At 39.6% G+C, this 21553-nt stretch overlaps 1 protein-coding gene across 2 annotated transcripts; it reads left to right on the forward strand.

Moving 5' to 3' along the window:
• Positions 1-3942: 3942 nt before the first annotated feature.
• Positions 3943-21457, forward strand: fyb1b (FYN binding protein 1 b). Of its 2 annotated transcripts, XM_082541586.1 has the most exons (19): positions 3943-4162; positions 8359-9358; positions 13197-13299; positions 13435-13508; positions 14319-14341; positions 14707-14768; positions 15485-15617; positions 15730-15889; positions 16115-16235; positions 17854-17873; positions 17982-18057; positions 18175-18258; positions 18751-18791; positions 19218-19299; positions 19423-19522; positions 19635-19797; positions 19919-19952; positions 20041-20072; positions 20758-21457. In XM_082541586.1, the coding sequence occupies exons 1-19, from the start codon at positions 3989-3991 to the stop codon at positions 20778-20780; spliced, it is 2505 nt and encodes an 834-aa protein (XP_082397712.1). In that variant the 5' UTR covers positions 3943-3988; the 3' UTR covers positions 20781-21457. The 2 variants fall into 2 exon arrangements, with proteins under 2 accessions (XP_082397712.1, XP_082397713.1); XM_082541587.1 differs by lacking the exon at positions 18175-18258.
• Positions 21458-21553: the final 96 nt, after the last annotated feature.

Consider the following 21553-nt stretch of genomic DNA (forward strand, 5'->3'; position numbering starts at 1 on the left):
GCAGACGACAATGGCGTGGTCTTATTCAAGCATTTCAACTGCCCTTTAAAAAAGCAATTTTCTCTTTGACTTCATATGTAAAAAGGGAAGAAAGTAATTTCAAGACAGAGTGTTAGGGTCCCTGGGTCGTTGACCCAGTGTTTTTGTGTTTTTGGTTCTTTGATTTTGTTATTTCATTATATTCTAGCTTTGCTTTATGGGTTTTAGGATTATTCTTAGTTTAGGTTCTCTGGGTGGGGTTTGGTTAGAGTTTTAGTGTTCTGGTTTTCTGTCTGGGTTCCATGTTGCTGTCTCCCCTTTCTGCTGTATCCCCACATCCAGTCAGTGTCTCTGTTCCCTTTGTTATAGTGCCTGCCCGTGAGTCTGTTATGTTTCCTGTTTTACTTTGAAAGTCCATGTGTGATGTTAATGTGTCTGGTTTTGCTTCCTCTTGTCTCGTTAGGCCTGATTTGCCCCAGCTGTGTTTCCCTCCTGTTACCCATTCCCTGATTGCTCCCTCTGTGTATTTAAGCCCTGTGTTTCTTAGTGTCTGTGTCGCGATCTACCGTTTATTTTGCTGTGTGTTTTGGCTGTCCACCAGTGTAAGTTTATTTTGAGTTTTTCAAGTTATGTCATGTTGCGTTCAGAATTAAAGCCTTTTTTGAGTTCACGTCTGTCTCCGGAGTCTGCACCTTGGGTCCTATTCCTGCCTGCACACAGCCCCGCCTAACACAGAGCAGACGGTGCTTTTTACTAATATGTCTGTGTAGACCTTTCAAACACATCCACTGTGCAAGTACAAAAAAGGAAAGGTTCTCTACTGAAATATGCTGATACTAAAACGAACAAAGTATTGAAATAGAAGAGAAGTTCTTTTATTTAAGCCATGACTTTTTAAAGAGCCGCATAAACCTCATGGTCAGTAATACAGATGTTAACAAAAGTTTTACATGAGTTCTTCACTTGCCTGCATGGACTGATTTCTTGAATTCAGAAGTCCTAACACTGAAAGTTTAACATCGAGTTGTGACCAGAACATGATATGACTCATTCATCCAAATACTAACAAACAAAGCCATCGGTCTTAACCAAACCGGGATCCAGCAAGGGGAATAGCAAATGTTTACAATGAAACTCATGTCAGATATATCCTGAAGCAATGTTTAGTAAAATCAACACAAGAAGAAGATATGCAGGCTTAGCTCAGAGCAAATGCAAGTGTCCAAAATAGCAAACACCTCACATGCAATAATATGGCTCTGCAATATTGACTCTGCAAGTGCAAAAAGAGTGAATTAAACCTTTAACATAGAGGTTATACATCACAAAAGAAAATAGAAAAGAAAGTAAAAGCATTTTTACTTTAAAAATGAGGGTTGATGCTAAAGGTAGTCCCACATAATATAACAGATGTGAAGAATAGTTGTAACATAACTATGATGTGTAACAGAAAGTGAATGTACAATAAGTCTAATCAAAACATGGTACAATATAACAAAGCAAAAAAAGTGAAAAGAAAAACACATCCATCACACAACTGGCTCTAAATTCAGCTCTGGCCTTCACCTCAAAATGTGAATTATAAGTAAGAAGAAGAAGAATGAAGGTTGAAGTAAGACAGAAAGTCACTTTAAACTGTCTCTGTGTCAAATTTGCATGCTGACATTATGTGCCTCACAAATTCCAAGGAAAAGGAAGCCAGGTCGATTAGAGACCTTGGAGAGAAATCCAAATAGTCCCTTTGAGCTTCCACTGACAGTGGCGTAACAGACTTTTACCAGGAGTGACCCCTCCTGACCCCACTGACCACCAACCGGACTAGTTGGTGCGAAAAGAAACAACAGACAAACACAGCAGGTTGGTCAGGCCTGTAACCACAAATACAGAGAATGTCAAACACAATGGAGGAAGGGGGACAGATAAGAAAAGGAACAAGCAAATTACAAAACATGAAAGGATGCAACAAGATATGTGTAGCCATCATTAAAAATACTGTCTGTCCAGATTTTACAGCTTGTTCTGATTCCGGGTACAAATTCTATGTTGCATGAATTTTTTTTAATTGTTACTACAAAATAAGATAGAAAATGCCATACTGGTGTCCACTAGGGGGCTGCTTAGCTCTCTTTAGGGTTAATGAGCCTCAACTGGTGGAGTTACTCAACTTTCACATAGAAAGCCTGTGTTGACACTTGTATTTTCTGCTCTTTATACAGAGTGTGTTCTCAGTTCTAAATTGAGCTTATTAGCTGTTAGCATGCTGAAACTGAAACTTCTCTACAAATTTTACTTATCACTACATCTTCTCATTAAATTTCGGTCCACCCAGCTGTAGCTGTCGCCTGCAGTTACATATGAGACACTGGATATGCAGAGTAATAACCTAGCTAATAAAGACTGGCAAAAAAAGAAGAATGCTAATGCTGAAGGCAGACAATTCATGAAGTGGCAGACTACATAAATTACTTCTTCACCCTTGTCATGGTTGGCTGTGTGGCAGGCAAGCAGAAGTGGTGGACCCAAAATTGCAGGACTCTTGGAGATGGGAATAAACTGAAAACGCAGCTTTATTGCTGGAGGAATGATTCACGAAATAAAACTTACAAAAACAAAACTCTAAACCGAGGTGCTGTAGGCCAGGACATTACAAACACACAGCAAGTTGAGAGTACGATGCGACACTGACACAGAGAAACACAGGGCTTAAATACACAGATGGCAGTAATCAAGGGATGAGAGATAGGAGGGGAACACACCGGGGAGAAATCACAGCTGACGAGACAGGGGAAACGTAAACAGAGCACACTCACATACGACACAGACCTTCACAATAAAACAGGAAACTCAGACACATGGAACCAGACAAGACATTGAACTAAACAGACAGATTCACAAACAGACGGGGTGACACCATAGACAGACAGAGATACAGACGCAGACTCAGAGGCAGACCGAATATAACACGTAGAACTCAAACAATAATAATAATCATGATAATAAATTGGAAAATGATAATAATAAACTTAAAGCGCTGGGTCACCGACCCAGGACCATGACAACCCTTGTGCATTTCCTACAAGATTATTTGTAATCATCATTGCCATTTTTGATCTACACACCCACAACAAAACTTAAGCCATGAAGCGTTAACAGAGGTTTTCTAAATGAAGCCTAGTACTATAAGTATTCTTTTAGTGAAGCTGTAAAGCTCACTTTCTCACAACAGAAAAACTGTGCGCATTTGCAATTCTTAAATCCTAACATGCAGCCAATTTTCATGTCAGAAGGCTGAATAGTGCATGTAAATAACACCATTTTCTTCCATAAAACCACTGACTTATCATTTGAAAACATGATAAGATAAACCTAAAGTGTTCTCACATATTTAAAGATAAGTGTGTGAGAACACAATTGCATAAAGTACATGAGGCCATGTGATAAATTCAATATATAAGCTTGGCCCTTTATGTGATTGTCATTTACCAGTTTGCCCCTCTGTGAAATGAACTGTGGCACCTCTGCTTTAGCTCAAAGCACTTCTAAGGCTTCAAAGAGCCACTAGCATGGACGTACGCTGGTCTTATACGCTTGTCTTGTCTTTGCGCCGCTCATATGACCACAATGTTTCCTGTGCTGTCTTCTAATGTTGTTCATTGGCTATGGCTTGTTGTCTTCCCGCACTGCTGACCAAAAACCTTTTCATCATACAAGCTATAACACCTCTTTAACACAGTTGCCATGAAACAGTTTTGACTGTGGCTGTTTTGGTTTGTTTTTTCATTTTGACCTGCCTCTGACTGAGTGAACATCATTTGTTAAGGACAGTGGGAAACTGCAGGGAATTTGCCAGGGATAGGCAAATCAATGAGATCAAAACACGGAGATAACAGGAGTTGTGACACCCACAGTCACACAAAACACACATACTACTAAGAGAGGAAGTAGTCAGTTGTAGACAGATGCTTATGTCACTGAAAGAACGGGAGTATACATCCCCCCCCAGACATACATGCTCAATGCTCAGCCACACTCTTTGTCATTCACTATCAACACTCACTATCTCAGTGCCTTTCTCTCTGTGACAGAAACAGAAACTCGCACAGAGGCACTGAACAAACACTCTCCTTTATCCACCAGCCAGTCGTTGACCAGCTCTCTGCCTGGGAAAGTCTTCCTCAAGATGGTGAGTAAAACTTAAGACACTTAAATAATTAATCATCACATTTTAAACGATTGAAATACTCTAAGTGGGCACTGTGGGTTTAACAGAAGGAACTTGCTCTTGAAACTGCAGAATGGTTGTTATGTGTGTTATAGACGGCTTATCGTGACAGGATAGCATGAGCTTTTGTATCTTTTAGAAGTCAGCCATACTTGATTATTATTACAAACTGGTACATTTTAATTTGCTTGAGCGAGTTAATGTGTACACACTGACAAAAGCAGAGTTGTCATATTTGTATTCTGAGCAGTCAACATAAGCTTTCATTCATTTCAGTGATCGTTAAAGTTAAGTAAAGTAAAATGCTGAATTAAAACCACGTGTTTAAACTCGTTAAAAATAGTTTGATATTTAAAGCATTTTTCTCCCAATTTTCTTTTCACGTACTGTGTAAAAAATGAAAAGTTCAACCTCACAGTTGGGGTTGGTGGTTCTGGGTTTTGTGTCAGTTCGATTAAGCAAGGCACCTTTGCTCTGCACTTTTCATCACACTGTAAATAGAAATCGTGGTTCCTCTTCCTCTGTCGTTTCTCAGCTGGTCACTTTTCACAAGGCTTCTGTGAAAGAACAAACATTAAAAGAGAAAATGTGTTTGGAGTAACTGGTTTAGCATCCAAGACTCTGTGCTTATTATGTTATTTGTGCATTGACCCTGCACCATAACAATGGATTATTTACATATAATTATTTTCATAGCTAGAATTACATTAAACAGCTTTGCATTAAATTTATGGTTCAAACCTTTGAACCATCTCAGAGAAGTATATAGGTGCCACACAAACTATGGCAGCTTTGTGTTGAGCTGTAGTGCAATAAATGGCTATCCTATCAAGAGGTGTTTCTGGTATGTGACAAAATTTGCAGGTCCTTTACAAAATTGCAACTGCAGTGCACCCGTATCTCGAGAAGAAGCAACTGCAATAATCCTGTACATAACATATTGGGCAATTTATAGCTGTTAAAAAACAGAAGTATTATGAGGGAACTTTCCTCTTTTTCTTTCTACCGATTTAATATTCAACCGCATTTCAGGCTCAGCATTAACATATTTAACGCTTGATGTTACTGGCACCACTGCAGTGAAGTTCCACCCACTGTCTCTCTCAGTTTACTGAGAGATTGGCTGTTAAAGAGCATATGCTGACATTTCTCTCTTCAACACTGAAGCCATGTTGTTGACAGTGGATGTGCATTCATTGATAACAGTGAATGCACATTTCAGAATAAAATGTGTCCAAATGTATCAAATAAAACACCATCCACTTCTCCACTGCTGATTCAGTTCTTTAGACAGTGTAGCTTTTAAAGACTCGAAATTCCCTACATGGTCTGGTCCATGGTCACTGGTGGTGACTAAAGTCATCATCTTAAAGACTGAGACTGGTACTTTTTGTCACTCCCTTACTTTCCAGAGAGAGGGTCGCCAGAGTAGATAGATCCATGTACAGTACTGGGGCATTATGTCATCAGTAAAATATACTGGAAGTGTATTTCTCAGACGCTACAGTATGACATGTCTGGAAAGGCTGAAAGAAAAAGCTTCTTCTTTCTAAAAAGAGCAGAGCCGCACAACTTAGGTTACAAAGTTGCATCTGAAAAAATCACAAGACTCCTGGAACAGTGCCTTTTGGACAGATGAGACCAAAGAGCAAATGTTTGGCAATAATAATACACTGTACCATGCTTGGGGAAAACTAAACAGCATGTTGATACAAGCGGCTCACACTAGCTTTCAAGCTTATTGATGGATGATGCTGATGATTTGGGTTTGCTTTGCAGCCACAGGACATGTGCACCTTGCAGTCACTGAGTCAACCATGAAGTCCTCTGTATACCAAAGTGTTCTAGAATTAAATGTGCAGTTTCAGCTAAATCTTGGTTGAAATTGGGTCACGAAACAGATCAATGATGCCAAGCACAGCAGTAAACCACATATAATGACTAAAATAGAAAAAGAAAAAACACAAGGGACTGCAATGCTCTAGTCAGAGTCCAGACCTCAACCTCGCTGTGGTGGGACCTTAAGAGAGCTGTGCATCCAAAACCAATACAAATGCAAAAATGCCCACAAATTTCAATGAACAGAAGCAGTGTTTTAAAATTCCTCTATAACGTTGCAACGTAATACAGAAGAGAACTATTTTTAGTTATTGTTACTAAGGGTGTTTCTACAAGCTACTGAACCATGGGGTGATATTCCTTTTTCACAGGACTGTATGCTGATTATGAAACTCACTGAGCCATCATATGCAATATCACATTATTACAATGAGAAGTCAGCAAGAGAAATCAGCTTCCACTTCACTCTGTGTTTTTGTGTCTAAGTCTCAGCACATAAGTGCACGTTAACACTGTGTGCTAAGTGTTTCTGTTTATAGCGGTGCGCATTTGCACTTTCCATTGCATTGTGTTCCCTTGCTTTTATTGCTCCATAGGAATAGCTGCAGCTGTGTGTCCTCATGCTCTTATCTCTACTTCCTGCTCAAGCCAGCTTCATTAGAATAGGTGTGGCTCCTAGTTGGTCACGAGCCAAATATATGACACTTTGTTAAACTGACGCTGGATGAAAGTGTGGTTAATAATGTACCTCAGGTTAGTAATGCAGCTTATTCCTGCCTCACACTTTTACATACTCACAGACCGACTGTTCCAGTTCACATATTTGAACTCCTCATTCATTCAAAGCCACTCTAAAAACACAGACCATCTAAATTATTTCCAGTGTAAACACCATTTTGCAGCTACCTTGAAACAGGTATATTACAAAGGTCCATGTAATAAATGCTTTTAAACTGGGGCCATTTGAAACTTGTGTTTATGACAGTGACAAACCAGGAAGTTGGTACAGAGTGTGGTTTGAGAGAAGGGTTTCTTTTTAGTCTGAAGTTTTTAGTTATTGTGTGTTTTTTAAATGATGAAACCTGGAGTGAAGACAATAACTGGGCAGTAGTTGATGTTAAGACTTCCACATTATTGTGTGGGATTGTAAGACAAGTATATTAAACATCTGAAGAAAAGAAAAATCACTCAATCCTTCGATTGATTATCTTTTCTTTTATTAATCTTAACCTATAGGATTCTTTTGTTGTACAGACATATGTAGCACATTTACTCTGACATCATGTGAGAGTAGGGATAACTCGCCAGTTTATCACAGGGCAACATAAGAGTGTACCTACAACAACTTTACAACCACCAGTTAGCCAAATATCCATGTCTTTAGACTGTGAAATGATGCTAGAGCACCTGGAGAAAACCTACACAGGCAGAACATGCACATACAAAGCCTGACCACAAGGGTCAGAACTCATACCAGGTATGAGTCAACAATACTAACCACTGCACCATGCTGCCAAATGCAACAGACTCAGAAACAGATGTGTTTTGAATGCTGGCAATTCTCAAGGTAAAATACTGTAAGACAGAAAATAGTCTCTTTTTTTCCAAATATTGCTTAAGAGTGCCAAACATAGAAAAATAATGACATGAGTCATCTGCAAAGTTCCTGTATTACACAATCCTGTAAATGCTGAGAATACTTATAGTCAAGGAACATAAAATCCCTTATTTTCATGACAGAGGATATTTTGTTATAAACATTAAATCTTTAACAGAGAGACACTAACAAACAGGGTCACTTTTGCAAATCCGTAGCTGCAATCAAGGTGCTGGCCTAACCACTACTACACTTTGAGATGTAGTGTCATTTGAACATGTTTGAACCACAAAGCCTGTGATTAACCTTTTGAGACAAAGCTCTGTGCATTAAGTTTCTATGTGTGCATAGAAAAAAATAGTGTGAGAGGGATCTTGGGTAAATTACTGGGGAGAAAAAAAGACCGTTTAATTGAGCAGTGAAAGAGAAACTGAAGAGAAAGCACAAATTCTACTGACTGGACAATGAGAAGAAATGAAACTTTCTGTTCCTATTTGAACTTTCATGGCAGCTCAGTGTGAGCAACTCATTTTTTTAAATTCCCTTTTTGCTCTGTCTGGATTTTATTTTCTGCTGAAGCCATTTATGTTCTAGCAAGCACGGTCTTATTTTCCTTTAGCTTAGATTCTTCTTTAAGTAAACATCTGTTTGATCCTTACTGTGGTGTTGGATTCTTATTAACTCACTTTCTGAACCCCTTATGTCTTTTTTTTCCCTTCAGGACAATAAGTCAGATGTAAAGGCCATCATGGCTCGCTTCCAAGCAGGTGGGGGAAGCACTGACGAGACTTCCTCTGCGCCCCCTGGACGTATCAAACAACCCTTGCACCCGACCCTCTCCTCTGGCCCACCTATACAGAAGAAACCAGTCTTGGAAAGCCTCTCTGGCAGTGCAGTAAATACGGCTCCAAAACCAAGTTTCCTAAAAAACACAGTATCTACTAAAAGTGACACAGAGGTACAAGAGCCAAATAAAGCTAAAGCCTTGGCAAGCAGATTTGCCAACATCCAGGATGATAGCAACACGAACAGCAAACCCTTTACTGTTAATAAACAGCAGACACCCTTGAAATCACCCTTATCACAGGCTCCTGAAGTTAAAAGCCTGGCACAGAAGCCTCCATTCAACAAACCTCCTCTTACCTCCACCGTGTCTGAGTCCAAACCTGCCTTTCCTAAACCTTCACCAGCAATCAGCAACAAGCCCAGCTGGGTTAAAGACGAAAACAATGCAGCACCAAACAGCAGTCCTGCGCCACTTAAATTGCCTGGTGTGCAACAAAAACCGATTGGCGGCATTGTAAAATTACGGCAGCAAGCTGAGGAACAGGCAGGAGGGAACAAAGACAATGTGATCAAACCTTCATCGCTGGCCCACTCTTCTTCTAAGCCCACTTCAAACTTCAGGACTGCTCAGAATCTGTTCAACAAGGAGGAAAAGACTGAGCAGACAGAGAGTGGTGGGACCAGCAAACCTGGCCTTACAGCTACTAACTCCATTCCTCCTCCAAAACCTCCAGCCAGTAAGAAGCCCAGTTTTAAGAAGCCAGTCAAGCCCTCTCCTCTGGCCAGCGGTGGTGTTAACGGAAATGATTCATCAGGCCCAAAGCGTAACCCTCTCCCCAACAGCTTGGCTCTGGGTCCTCCTCCTGCTAAACCTAACCGACCTCCGAAAGTCAACCTGGAGAACATTAAAAGAGGCTCAGAGGCCTCTGACGAGGGTAAGTTGGATTTGTCCGTGTAACCGCAAAGCCACACTATCATTTTGGTCAGTGGCATGCTGACTTTTTGCCATACATACAGCCAAGAGGCGTAACAGTTTGGTTGGATGCTAAATTGTCTGCTGACACTAGCAATCTCGGATAGTACACTCTGGATCTGTACACTGCACAGACGCATATACTTGAAAAGTAGTACTATGCAGGGATAACATAAAAATAAAATACTATAATTTCGCTCAACCAAAACCGTTGCACAGGCAGGCTATTAATATAATTAACCACAAATAACCACAAAGCTGAGAGATTTTGTACTTGTTATAAATATGCCCCAAAAGACCCCAATGACACACAAGCTATAGATAAGTCCAGGTTATTGACTTGAATTAGCAACACTGAGACCAAATGCTGTATCAAGACCCACCTTTAGTTGTGATATGTGGCCCAGCCCTGAGCTAAATGTCATGAACCATGCTCGATATGGGTTATGGCAAGCATGTACATGATGTGACCCAAATGTTATAACACATCTGACATCTGGCCCATAATTGGTAGACCTGTGGCTGACATGTGGTGTTTGTACTCATCCTGAGTCAACTCCCAAAGAAAAGTAAAGAGATGGGCCACGTTTCAGCCAAAGGTCATTGCCTTTTGGATTGTGGCTTCATCTGGCTCAGGGTGTCAAAAGGAAGGAAGCCACGTAGAAGCCAAATATATATTTTGAGAAAACTTGGCCTGCTTCAATAGAGTGGTCCAAATGACCAAAAGTCTTTTAATCTGACAGTGTAATCAAAAGAAGCACCACGAGCATGTAAAATGTTTGAGATGCTGTTTTTCACAAATATGAACACAAGTGTGCCTTGAAACTTTGGTTTGTTTAGGGTGTCGTGAGCATAAATTGACTGAATTACTGAGTTAGGCGGATAGCAGACAGGTTGCTGACATCCACCTGTATAGCAAGCCACGATAAAGTTGTCACATTCACAAGATTTTGAGGAAACTTATCCTCTGACCCCTGACCCCTGACCTTGAGGCCGAGGTCACTGAGATTTAAACAACTCCTAATAGTTTTAGTAGATACAATTGTATCAATTTGGCACTCCTATGTTGCTTTGTTCTCGAGTTATCGCATTCAGAAACCTGCTGACAGCCTTCCATATTTGTAAAAGTTAAATGTAATCATCTACTGAATCATTCAATTCAGTTTCATTTATATGGTACCACTTATGGTGGCTGTGGTTCAGCAGGTCAAGCAGGTTTTCTACTAAGTTGAAGGTCAGTGGTTTGATCCCTCCTCCAGTCTGCATGACACAGGATCTTAGGGCAAGATACTAAACCTAAATGAAAAGCAGTCTGGTGTTTTCTACACAAGTATGCAGTGGAGGCGTGCTTTCACAGTTTAACGTTGTCCCAGACACGTGTGATCACACCTTCATGAAGCTAAAGTTAACCCAGCACGTTAGCTACTTCCTTTATTCAGAATCGAAGGAGAGTTCAGAATTTTACTTTAAAAAATATACATAGATGTAAATATATTTGTTGTTTATTTTAATTACCTGTTATCACCCATTACTGTAAGATGACAGCAGAAGTGTTGCAAGACTAGAATGTGTACTTTTCAATACAGAACAAGAAACCTTACTATTTGAAAGTAAATAAATACACTTGTACTAGAAAAAAAACTTATTTTATTTGATAGATGAACAGTTCGGTGTTTCTAGTTTAAAGAAATGCTGAATATCCAAAGAGTACACTAAGAAATACTAGAAAACAGCATTTAAACCCAAACTTAGGTCTTGGATTTGTTTTTTATTAATAAAAAATGGATGACCGCTGTGGTTGCTGACAAATCTTGATGAGATCATGTGTATCTCTATCAAAAGAGAACTCTAAAAAAATGCTTAACAAACTCACAAAATAGGCTTTTCAAAATGAGATGAAAATGAACATTTTATTGCTTTGCAGTATGGCCTAACGTACAAGAAAGTAGAAAATATGCTCTACATATGTGAGACAGGGAGTTCAGCTTCAGGCAGTAAACTTTTGCCAGCCAGCAGGGATGCACATGTGCGCCCCCCCACCCCCCCAGTCAGAAATACTTCAGCTTTTTGTTTGATTTTACATCCTTTGTTTTCAGTTTGGTCTCATGGGTGTTTGGTTCTCTAATCTCAATCTGTATACAACACATATGGCAAATTAAACACAGCAGAATTTGCAGGAAAACAAGCCCCAGCAACATTTTATGTAATGGACTCTCTATAGAAGCAGAGTCAGTCTCCCCACCCCCGTGAAAAGGGTTAAATGTGTAAGAGTTAATGTGGGGCACTCAAGAGCATGCAGCTCTCGTGACTGTCTAAAGAAGGTGTTCCTCTTATTTTATTGGTTGAAGTGCATTTCCTCTATATCGCCCGCAATGCTACTTTGGACAGGATCTGTTAACGCATTTCTGAAGTGTGAAATAGAAGTTGCTTCACAAGTCAGTGTGGTTTCAGTGACGTGGGCAGTGTTTGGCCAGCAGTTATTGAGCATACTTTAGCTTATAAGACCTAAAAGAAATACACAAAGTATGCTTGTGCATGAAATATTGCACTGCATAAGATACTCTGTGTATTTTCAGTGTGTTTACACAAATGCTGCAGTTCTTCCGAGCTTCACATAAGAGACTAAAGTGACACTAGGTTCCTCTATTTGCAAGTTCCCTGTCCAGTTTCTCTTTTCTACCCCCACTTCACTCGCCACTCTGACAGCCGAGTTTGTTTCACCACATGGGGAAGTAAGTTCCAGCAAGCCAGCGAGCCTTTTTAAAGACAGGCTCTGTCTATAGAAACATACGTGAATATATTCCAGTCAGAGGTCGGGTCGGCTGTCTTGGCTGGAATTCTAAAGGCCAAGAGAGCAATGTTCTGATCACAGTTTTGCAGTTTTGTGAGATTCATTCCACCAAACCACATTGCCTAGCGTCCACTAGTAATAACTCTGGATAATAACACTGTACTCTCACTTTCTTTCCTTTATTTCTTATGGCTTTTGTGATCCTATATTGATCTTGAGTAAAGTTATAAAGATTTACATAATTCGCATCGCCTACATTACTGGAGTTTGTTTTTAGGTGCATCATTCAAATTTAGTGGCCAAAGAAACACATTTACCGACATTACAGACACACCATTTTGAAGCACTTACTGTTAATTACTTCCTGGTTGTTGTGCATTACACATTATACACCTGAATACATTTCATGGCAAAAAAGACTCCATAAAGACGTAGCCATTTTCACTTTTGCTTTCAGTACTCTCAAAACTCCGTGAGTCACATTTTAAAGTTCCTGGGACATTTTTTTATGTGGACAGTGAACGAAGATTGGTCATTGTTCTCGAAATCTTGTGAGACAAGGGTTACTTAAGCAGGAAAAACACTCTAGGAGATTCAAATGCCTCGTTGCAGAAATTTTTTATATATTATTCTTGATCATAGTCAGAGTCCTATTAACACATACCGTCAACAGTCTCTGAAGATTATGTACAGAGGACCATCTTTGCGCCAGTTTCGATGTGTCTAGATGAGACTGATGTGACTCTTTGACATATATAATCATCACAGAAATTAGAGAGACCTATTTCAAAGAAAAATGGAAGTTTTTCACATTTAGAAACATAGATACCCATCTATTTATGTACACGTCTTGTGTGGTCATCAGAGATGGTGTCAGACAGTGTTGGTGAAATTCATTTGCATTGGTCTAAAAAGTGCTAAATTTACACTGGAAGCAAGTAAAGTACAGCAAAACCACCTAAAGAGTAATCGGCTAACACAGCGTCAACACTGCATGTTTCTGCTGCAGGTCCCAGTTTTAAGAAACCCATTGCTGCGAGCAACCATGTGGCCCAGAATCAAGCCCCACCACCTGCACTGCCAAATCTGCCCCCACGACATCCTGGAGCCATGTGAGTGACACATTAAACACACTTTTTCATTTTCCTGTTTGAACAGAAACACGGTGATAAATGTTGGACATGCTGTGTATTATCTGGATAATGCTACTCGAATTAATAACAGCTAAATCCTAACCTGCTGTTTAGGAACCAGCAAGAAGACACTTACGACGATGTCGATCACGTGACCAATTCTCCTCCGCCTCTACCACCATCTGCAGGTCCAGTAAAAGTCTCTAAGTCTCTAAAACTAGTGTTGCACAACTTTTTTTTAACATCACAGGAAAACAGAAGAAGCTGAACTTTGTGCTAGGAGACAGTGGTAATTTCTAAATACGTAAAATGCATTTTATTGGCATTGAAAATGTGTGGAGTTGTATGAAAGGAAGAAAAGAATATTTTTAGAACTCAAAATGTTATGGCTTCAACTATTCCTAAGTATAAAGTATACTATTTTAAATGCTTCATTTTGGAGTAATCCCAAAATATTTTTTTAATCCAGTGGATTCTAGTGCAACCTCACCATCACTGTTTACCTACCTTTACCTACATTAGTTAGCATAAGGATAAGATGCAGGGAGCAGAAGCAGTGAACATGAATACTTTACCGTACAAAGCAACAGACCCGCACAAGAGAGGTGAAGAAGAGAGTGCAGGCAGGGTGGAGCCGATGGAGACAAGTGATTTTTGACAGAAGGATAGCAGCTAGACTGAAAGAGAAAGTTTACAAGATGGTGAGGAAGATGCTAGGGATATGGTGAGATGGACCCAGATGATCTGCTGTGGCGACCCTTGAAGGCAGCAGCTGAAAGATGAAAGAGTTAGCATGAAGCTAAAGAGATTTAGTTTTCTAAATATTATGTATTTTCATATCATACTTAAAAAAAGACTAATTCTTAAAATGTTTTTGGTACAGTTGACAGTCAGCATTGAGCACGTTAAACTTCACAGTATGAACATGAATTCAGATAGTGATATCTGCTTCAAAAGGGTCTCATTGTAACGCTGCTTTATTGTTTCTCTTTTTGCAGCCCACCCAAGCCAGAGAGGAAAGGTGAGACATGCTGAATTACTTTCACTCATATAAATACAGATTGCCATGCAGGTGAAAGTGCAGAATAAACCACATCACCACCAGTGGTACCACAGAAGGAAACGGCAACAGAATAGTGACTAAATAACACGAGCCCTGGAAGTAATTATAAATGAACGTATGGGTAAAAAAACATGACTTTTGACAGATTGTAGGTCTGCTTCAAAGAGGCTTTTGTAGTCCAAGCAGAACTTCTGGAGGTTAAATATCTTTAACGAATTCAAATAATTAAGTTGAAAAGTTTATACTCTAAAATTAAACGTGTCTTAACTTGACTAAGGTTATAGCCTTATATATTTCTGTTGCTTTATGTCCTCTCCTCCCAGGAGGAAATTAATGACGACGATGATGATGATGGAGAGATGTATGAAGATCTTGATGAACGATGGTGAGAGATTGTCACACCTCCATTGGCTTATCCCACACCTCACTCGTGATGTCTAGGTTTTAAAGTGTGAAAGAATAACTGGCCTTTTTATACACAATGTTTGAGGACTGCGTATGAAATAAGTCTGCTTAGACCCAAAGTTCAAAATGTCTGCGGTAAATGTTCAGCTGTGTCCACGTCACACCTTATTAACACTACCATCTAGTGGTTGTTTTGCATCACTATGATATGTTGTTGCTTTTCGGTCTGTGGCACTTTAACCGATTAAAACAAGGGAGCAGACAAACTTAGAGTAAATTAAATCTCCTTTCTAACTTCACTTTTTAAGGGACATCAGAAGTCTTGGAATATTTTGGGTAATGATATCAAATGAAGCTCTTGTTTTTATAGAACCTAAGAATATCTTACATAAACATAAAATATATACATTTATAAACCAGGTTTATTTTGACTAAATTGGTACAATCAATCCCTGTTACTCCCAGTGAGAATCTGAGCATCTTCAGCATTGATGTGTGGCTCATTAAACTATACATCGCTACCATCTTGTAATCTGTTCCCTTCAAGGCTTCCTGTTAGCTTTCTGTCACAAACTCCACCCAGTCTGAAAGCTCTTCTTCACCTTTCTTACCCAATAAAACTGAATCTTAAACCTATTTATCCATCCATCTATCAAAACTTTTGTTTTTAAATGCTTTGTACTTTTGGTGTTAAAGGGAAGCAGCGGAACAAAAGCAAGAGAAGAAGAAAGAGAAAGAGGACAAAGAGGAGAAAAAACGTCAGGAGGCTGAGAAGAAGGAGCAGAAGGAACGCGAGAAGAAGGAACAAGAGGCCCGGAAAAGATTCAAAGTGAGTGAACGTCTCAGGTAGAATCAATAAGACTGTCACACCTCAGTCATCAAAACCAAGTTATTTGTCATGTGCACATTTGAATTCATGTGCATGCATGGTTGTGTGTTAGTTGGTTGGTCCCCTGGAGGTCCTTCAGAAAGGAAAGGCATCCACAGATTGTCGAAGCAGCAAGACTGACCTTGGTCTGAAGCAGGGAGACCCCGTGGACATCATTCGAGTCCAGGGAAACCCCGAGGGTAAATGGTTGGGAAGAGCACAGGATGGATCCAGTAGGTTCACAATCTACCCCTCAATTTTCTCAGTTTCTCGTCACCTTCCACTCTAACTCTTTGCTGACAGGATAAATTGTCACTTGTATCAGCAAATACAGGATCAGCTATCTCTCTATGCACCATCTATGGTCTTTTTTTCCATTTTTAGTCAATATTTTAGCTTCAAAGCTGACTGTAGGAGCAACACTAACATCTCGTCAATGCTTCATTTTGCTCTCACAGTTGGCTACGTGAAGACGACTTCAGTAGAAATTGACTTTAACTCCTTGAAGAATCAAGGAGCCTCACTTCAGCAGGCGTACGAACCCGAAGTCTACGATGACATCGATGTAGTTGATAACAGGTACGGGATTGCAACTGTAAATGATGAGTCCTTAATGTGGCCCCAACACTTCTTCACAGAATCAGAATCAGAATCAGAATCAGAAACTTTATTGTCATTGTCATGAGAACAACGAAATGAAGAATGGTCCCCGATCATTGCATCATCCCTAGCAATATCAAAATATAAATAAAACAATAAAATTCAATAAATAAAATAGATAGAATACTTAAAATACTAATAAGATATAACAGTAAAACATTCACATACATTCCCACACACATGCTTCAGACCGTGCATAGATTAACACAAGAGTGGCGTGATGGACATTTTTTTGTAGTATCCAGATGTGTTATTGCAGTTGGATAACAGCTGTGTTTGAGTCTATTAGTCCTTTCTCTGATTGCCCTGTACCGTCTGCCTGAGGGCAACAGTTCGAACAGGGAGTGGCCAGGATGTGAGGTGTCTTTTATGATGTTTTGGGCCTTTTTAAAACAGTGGGCGTTGTGTAGAACTTCCAGTGTGGGGAGAGGGCAGCCAGTGATCTTTTGGGCGGTGTTAATGATCCCTTGGAGTGCTTTCCTCTGAGCCCCTGTGCAGCTAGTGTACCAGATGCATATGCAGTAAGTTAGAACACTCTCAATGGTGGCTCTGTAGAAGGACACCAGCAGTCTCTGTGTGATGTTATTCCTCCTGAGAATTCTCAGGAAGTACAGTCTCTGTTGGGCCTTTTTCAGCAGCTCGGAGGTGTTCACACTCCAGGAAAGGTTCTCCTCTATATTGACTCCCAGGAAGCGGAAGCTTGCCACCCTTTCTACACAGTCCCCATTTATGAATAGTGGTTGGATCTCTGCCTTTTTCCTTCTGAAGTCTATTATGAGCTCTTTGGTTTTTGAAGTGTTGAGGAGGAGGTTATTGGCCTTACACCATGACGTCAGCTGCTCCACCTCGTCTCTGTACGTAGACTCGTCTCCCTTGGAAATGAGCCCCACCACTGTGGTGTCATCTGCAAATTTCACAAAGATGTTGCTGTGGTGGCGAGGAGTGCAGTCGTGTGTGTAGAGAGAGTAGAGCAGTGGACTGAGCACACAGCCCTGGGGTGAGCCAGTGCTGAGACTCAGGGCTGAGGATGTGTGATGGCCAACTCTGACTCTCTGTCTACGGCCCGAGAGGAAGCTATTGATCCACATGCAGGTGCTGTATGGAAGCCCCAGGTCTTGTAGCTTGGCCACCAGTTTGTGTGGAAGGATGGTGTTAAAAGCTGAGCAGTAATCCACGAAGAGCATCCGCACATAGCTACCATGCTCTTCCAGGTGAGTTAATGCAGCATGGAGTGCTGTGGCTACAGCGTCTTCCGTGGATCGGTTTGCTCTGTAGGCAAACTGGTGTGGATCCAGGCTGCGGGGCAGGGCTGCTGTGATGTGTCTGCGGACCAGCTTCTCAAAGCATTTCACAGACACAGACGTAGATAATACGTTTGAAAATGCTAGTCAGTCAGGGTTATGAAACGCTAATGGCAACTCCAGTGTTACTGTCTTGCTGTTACCCCATGAAGCACTTCTCCAATTTACTGTGAAAAAACAAAGTTAGCCAAGTTGGCCTGCTTCTCATTTAATATCTCTCTTTTTTTTCTCTACAGCACTAAAAAAGGACCAGGAGGTACATTTTACAATACTGTGTTTCATTTTATTATTATATATTATTATATTAATAATATTGTTGCTCACACAATGAAATCTTGCTGATTACATCTCTTATGCCTTGTAGTTGTCCTACCACCTCTACCAGGAGGAGAAGAAGGAGAAATATATGATGATGTTGTCGATCCAAACTTAGAAGTCAGGTGAGAACTGGTTTTGTTATTTAAAAAAACGGGTAAATGCAAACGTAAAGACACTCTGGAAAGATTCAGAAAACATGACAGAAGAGCAGATCATTACATCCTTGGTTGGCTTTCCAGTCCCTTCGATCCCAGGTCTTCTTTGAAGCCCCGCAGCTTCCTGCGGATGTTTGACCGAAACAGACGCCCTGCCAGCTCTAAAGTGTAAAATACACTCAGTAGTAAGACTGACCACAGATCTACTGTCCACTGTTGTTAATCCTTAATCTTTCAGCCGTCACTCCTCTTTTATCAGTGACGCCGCATTTCAGTTTTGATTTCTCCCGACATCGGCATCAGAAAAAACACTTCACCTCTGTCTGAATAACACTGAAACGTCCTAATTTGCAGTTTAACTTCCGCAGTCTGAGAAGCTGGAGTCTAACGGTTACGTTTACATGTTTGTGTCTGATCACTGACTACCTGTGATTTTACTAATCTTTGGGAGTAATTTGCATGTGCGCGACTGCTGTACAACTCAATCAGAAAAATCAATGTATTAACAGCTAACACTGTCAAAAGCATGTTTTAACCAGAGTTGAATATGATTGTTAATCAGGGCTGCTTTAAGTCACATTAACACACTTTTAACTGATGATACTGTAGCAATATAAAGGATATAATATTTTTTAACTATCTTTTCCTCTGTTGTCCCAGAGTGCCTCCACCCAGCCAATTTACAGCAGATGGGAATTCAGGTATAACTCATTTGACTCATTTGACCACTTTACTGTCCATTTCAAAATAACACAACTTGGCACGGTTTCTCTAACATAACAAGACGTTAATGCACACATAAGTTTTTCTGGTACAGGTTGGTTTGTCTTTTAGGACCCAAAGGCTTATTGAGGCTAATCGGTTCTAAGATCGTTCAACTTTATATTGATACTATTGTGTCGTTGCCATTTCTGTCCCACTTTCTTGACTTTAACTTGTAGTATTTTTCCACTGTAACACTATAGTGATGGTCTGTGAGTTATACTTGTTATATTTACTCTTTTGTAACATTTATTATAATGTCTACGGTGTTCCTTTAAGAAAGGTTTGCAAACTAAAGCTTCATTCAGGCTTAGTGAAAACTATCCAATCCAATACTCACCGACCATTTCCTTGTGTTAACACAGATAAGCCGGGTCAAGCAATTGATGAGGAAATATATGATGACGTCGACTCTCAAAATGCACCTATCCCACCTCCCATCAGCAGGTAGATCAACCTCACAACAAAAGACTGTATTTAAGATCAACTCCAACCTGTTTAGATCCATGAACTGAAATGTCTTAATACAGCTGTTATTTCTTTCCAATTTCTGTTTGTTTTCCCATCAAGTATTCCACCTGGGAAAATCAAAACCAAAGTTGACGAAATGGACCCTAAGAAGCAGAAAAAGTTTGAGAAGGAGGAGAAGGAATTCAGGAAGAAGTTTAAGGTTTGTCACTCTAACATGTTTCAACCACACTTACAATATCTTTTATCTTATTTCGCATGTTTTTATATATACACACACATATATAGATATATAAATTTTAAATCTGTTTCAGTATGAAGGAGAAATACAGGTGCTGTACCAGGTGAATGTCATCCACAATCTTACAAATAAAAAATGGAGTGGCAAAGAGCTGCCAGTAAAAGCAGGAGAGGCCCTTGATGTGATTGCTAAAGCTGTGGATAACAAACTGATCTGTCGAAATGAAGACGGCAAGTGTGAGTATCTATTTACTCAATTATATTGATTAATTGATAGATATATTTAAGATCTCCATTTACCCAATTAACAAATCCTAGCACTATTTACCATTAAACCCTTAAAATGTGCATTTTACAGTTGGTTATGTATCGACCAGCCACATTGCTATGGAGTAAGTACTACAGACATTCACACATTTATGCTAAGCTAGAAACTAAACAACATACTGGCAGTACTGATGTTTTTGTTTTTGTTTACAGCGATGGAGATATCTATGATGATATTGGAGACGGTACGTTCTGAATACATTGCTGTGCAGCTGAACTTTTAGGAGTATAACTGCTGACAGAGCAGTCTTTAAAAAGTGGATTTTATTTTAACCCTCCCACAAACCTCAGTACATTGAGGTTTGCAGGTATGGCTCTTTATGCACAGCTCTCTTGAGGTCCCACCACAGACTTTCTATATGGTTGAGTTCTGGACTTTGACAGTGTTTGACACACCCTCATATTTAACTCCACAATACTTTGGGAGTTCATGGTTGACTCAACGACTGCACAGTGCCCAGGTCCTCTGACTGCAAAACAAGTGCAGTACTATTAATGGTTAAGATGGTTGGTTAAGATTGTGTATTCCCTCCTCTTTCACAAAAGTGGGAAGGACCTGAGCAGCAGACACATGACTCAAAACACTGAGAAAAAGAAATTCATTCAACTTATCAATTGTAAACTATGTAAACGAAATCCATTTGTCATCATGTCGAATACTTTGCGGTGTCAGTGTATTAAAACAAAATAACCAAAACAGCTAAACCAAACAAATGTGAAACCAGTAGAAGAGTGTGAAACCAAAAAAGCTGTACTTCTGATTTGTGTGTTGAGTGTGGGTTAATATTAAAAAAATTATTTTATTTGTCTGGCTGTGGATACGACCCTCACAGGAAATACATTTTAACTATTGTTTTGCTTTCATTTCAGAGTGCATCTACGACAACGATTAAAGAACATCCTGCACCAGCTTTTTTGTTTTATATTGCTTATTTGCATCTTTTGTTATTTATTATGTTTACTGTTGCTATACACTGGGAGTTGGTATAAAATGGCCATTTGGAGTCAATCTATTTTTTTTCTTTATATCATCGAAATTAGACAGAAAAAAATGTGTGGTTGGTGGCTCCAACTGCTGGAGCCAGGCTAGCCACATACAATCTCATACTTTAACCCCCACCCCCCAAAAAGCTCTAAATCAAACTATGTGTCAAATATTTGTTCAAACAACAGTATTTTAATATATTTCTCTGTCTGTTTTCTTCATTTCTTCCTCGTTTGGGCTTTAATTTATGAATTTGCTTCAAAGATTTTGCAAAAATTTAAGAATATTTGCAGTATACAGCTAATAAAAAGATTGTACTTTTGTTGTCTTTTCGGCGGATGATGTACTGTTTGTATATTCCTTTCTATAAGGCCAATTCAAACATTTATCTTTGTCTAACTAAAGATTTAGACAAATGTAATTCTGTGCCAAAGTACTTTTCATGCACTGTATAGAAAGTTAAGAAGAACTTCCTGTATTTTTTTTTTTTGATTTATTTGGATTTTTTTCTCAACACATTATATTTTGTCCTGTTGTTGCAATAAGACAATACCTGAGAAAGATAATAAAGACCCCAAATTAATATGCACTGCATCTTTCGATATGTACCTCTGAACTTAAATAATGTAAGTTTGGCTGGTTAATGGATGGTGGTGAGTCAACAAAGGATTGTTTATTTAT

This window comes from Aulonocara stuartgranti (assembly GCF_965226115.1).
Source record: "Aulonocara stuartgranti genome assembly, chromosome: 7".
In the NCBI taxonomy this organism is placed as follows: Eukaryota; Metazoa; Chordata; class Actinopteri; order Cichliformes; family Cichlidae; genus Aulonocara; species Aulonocara stuartgranti.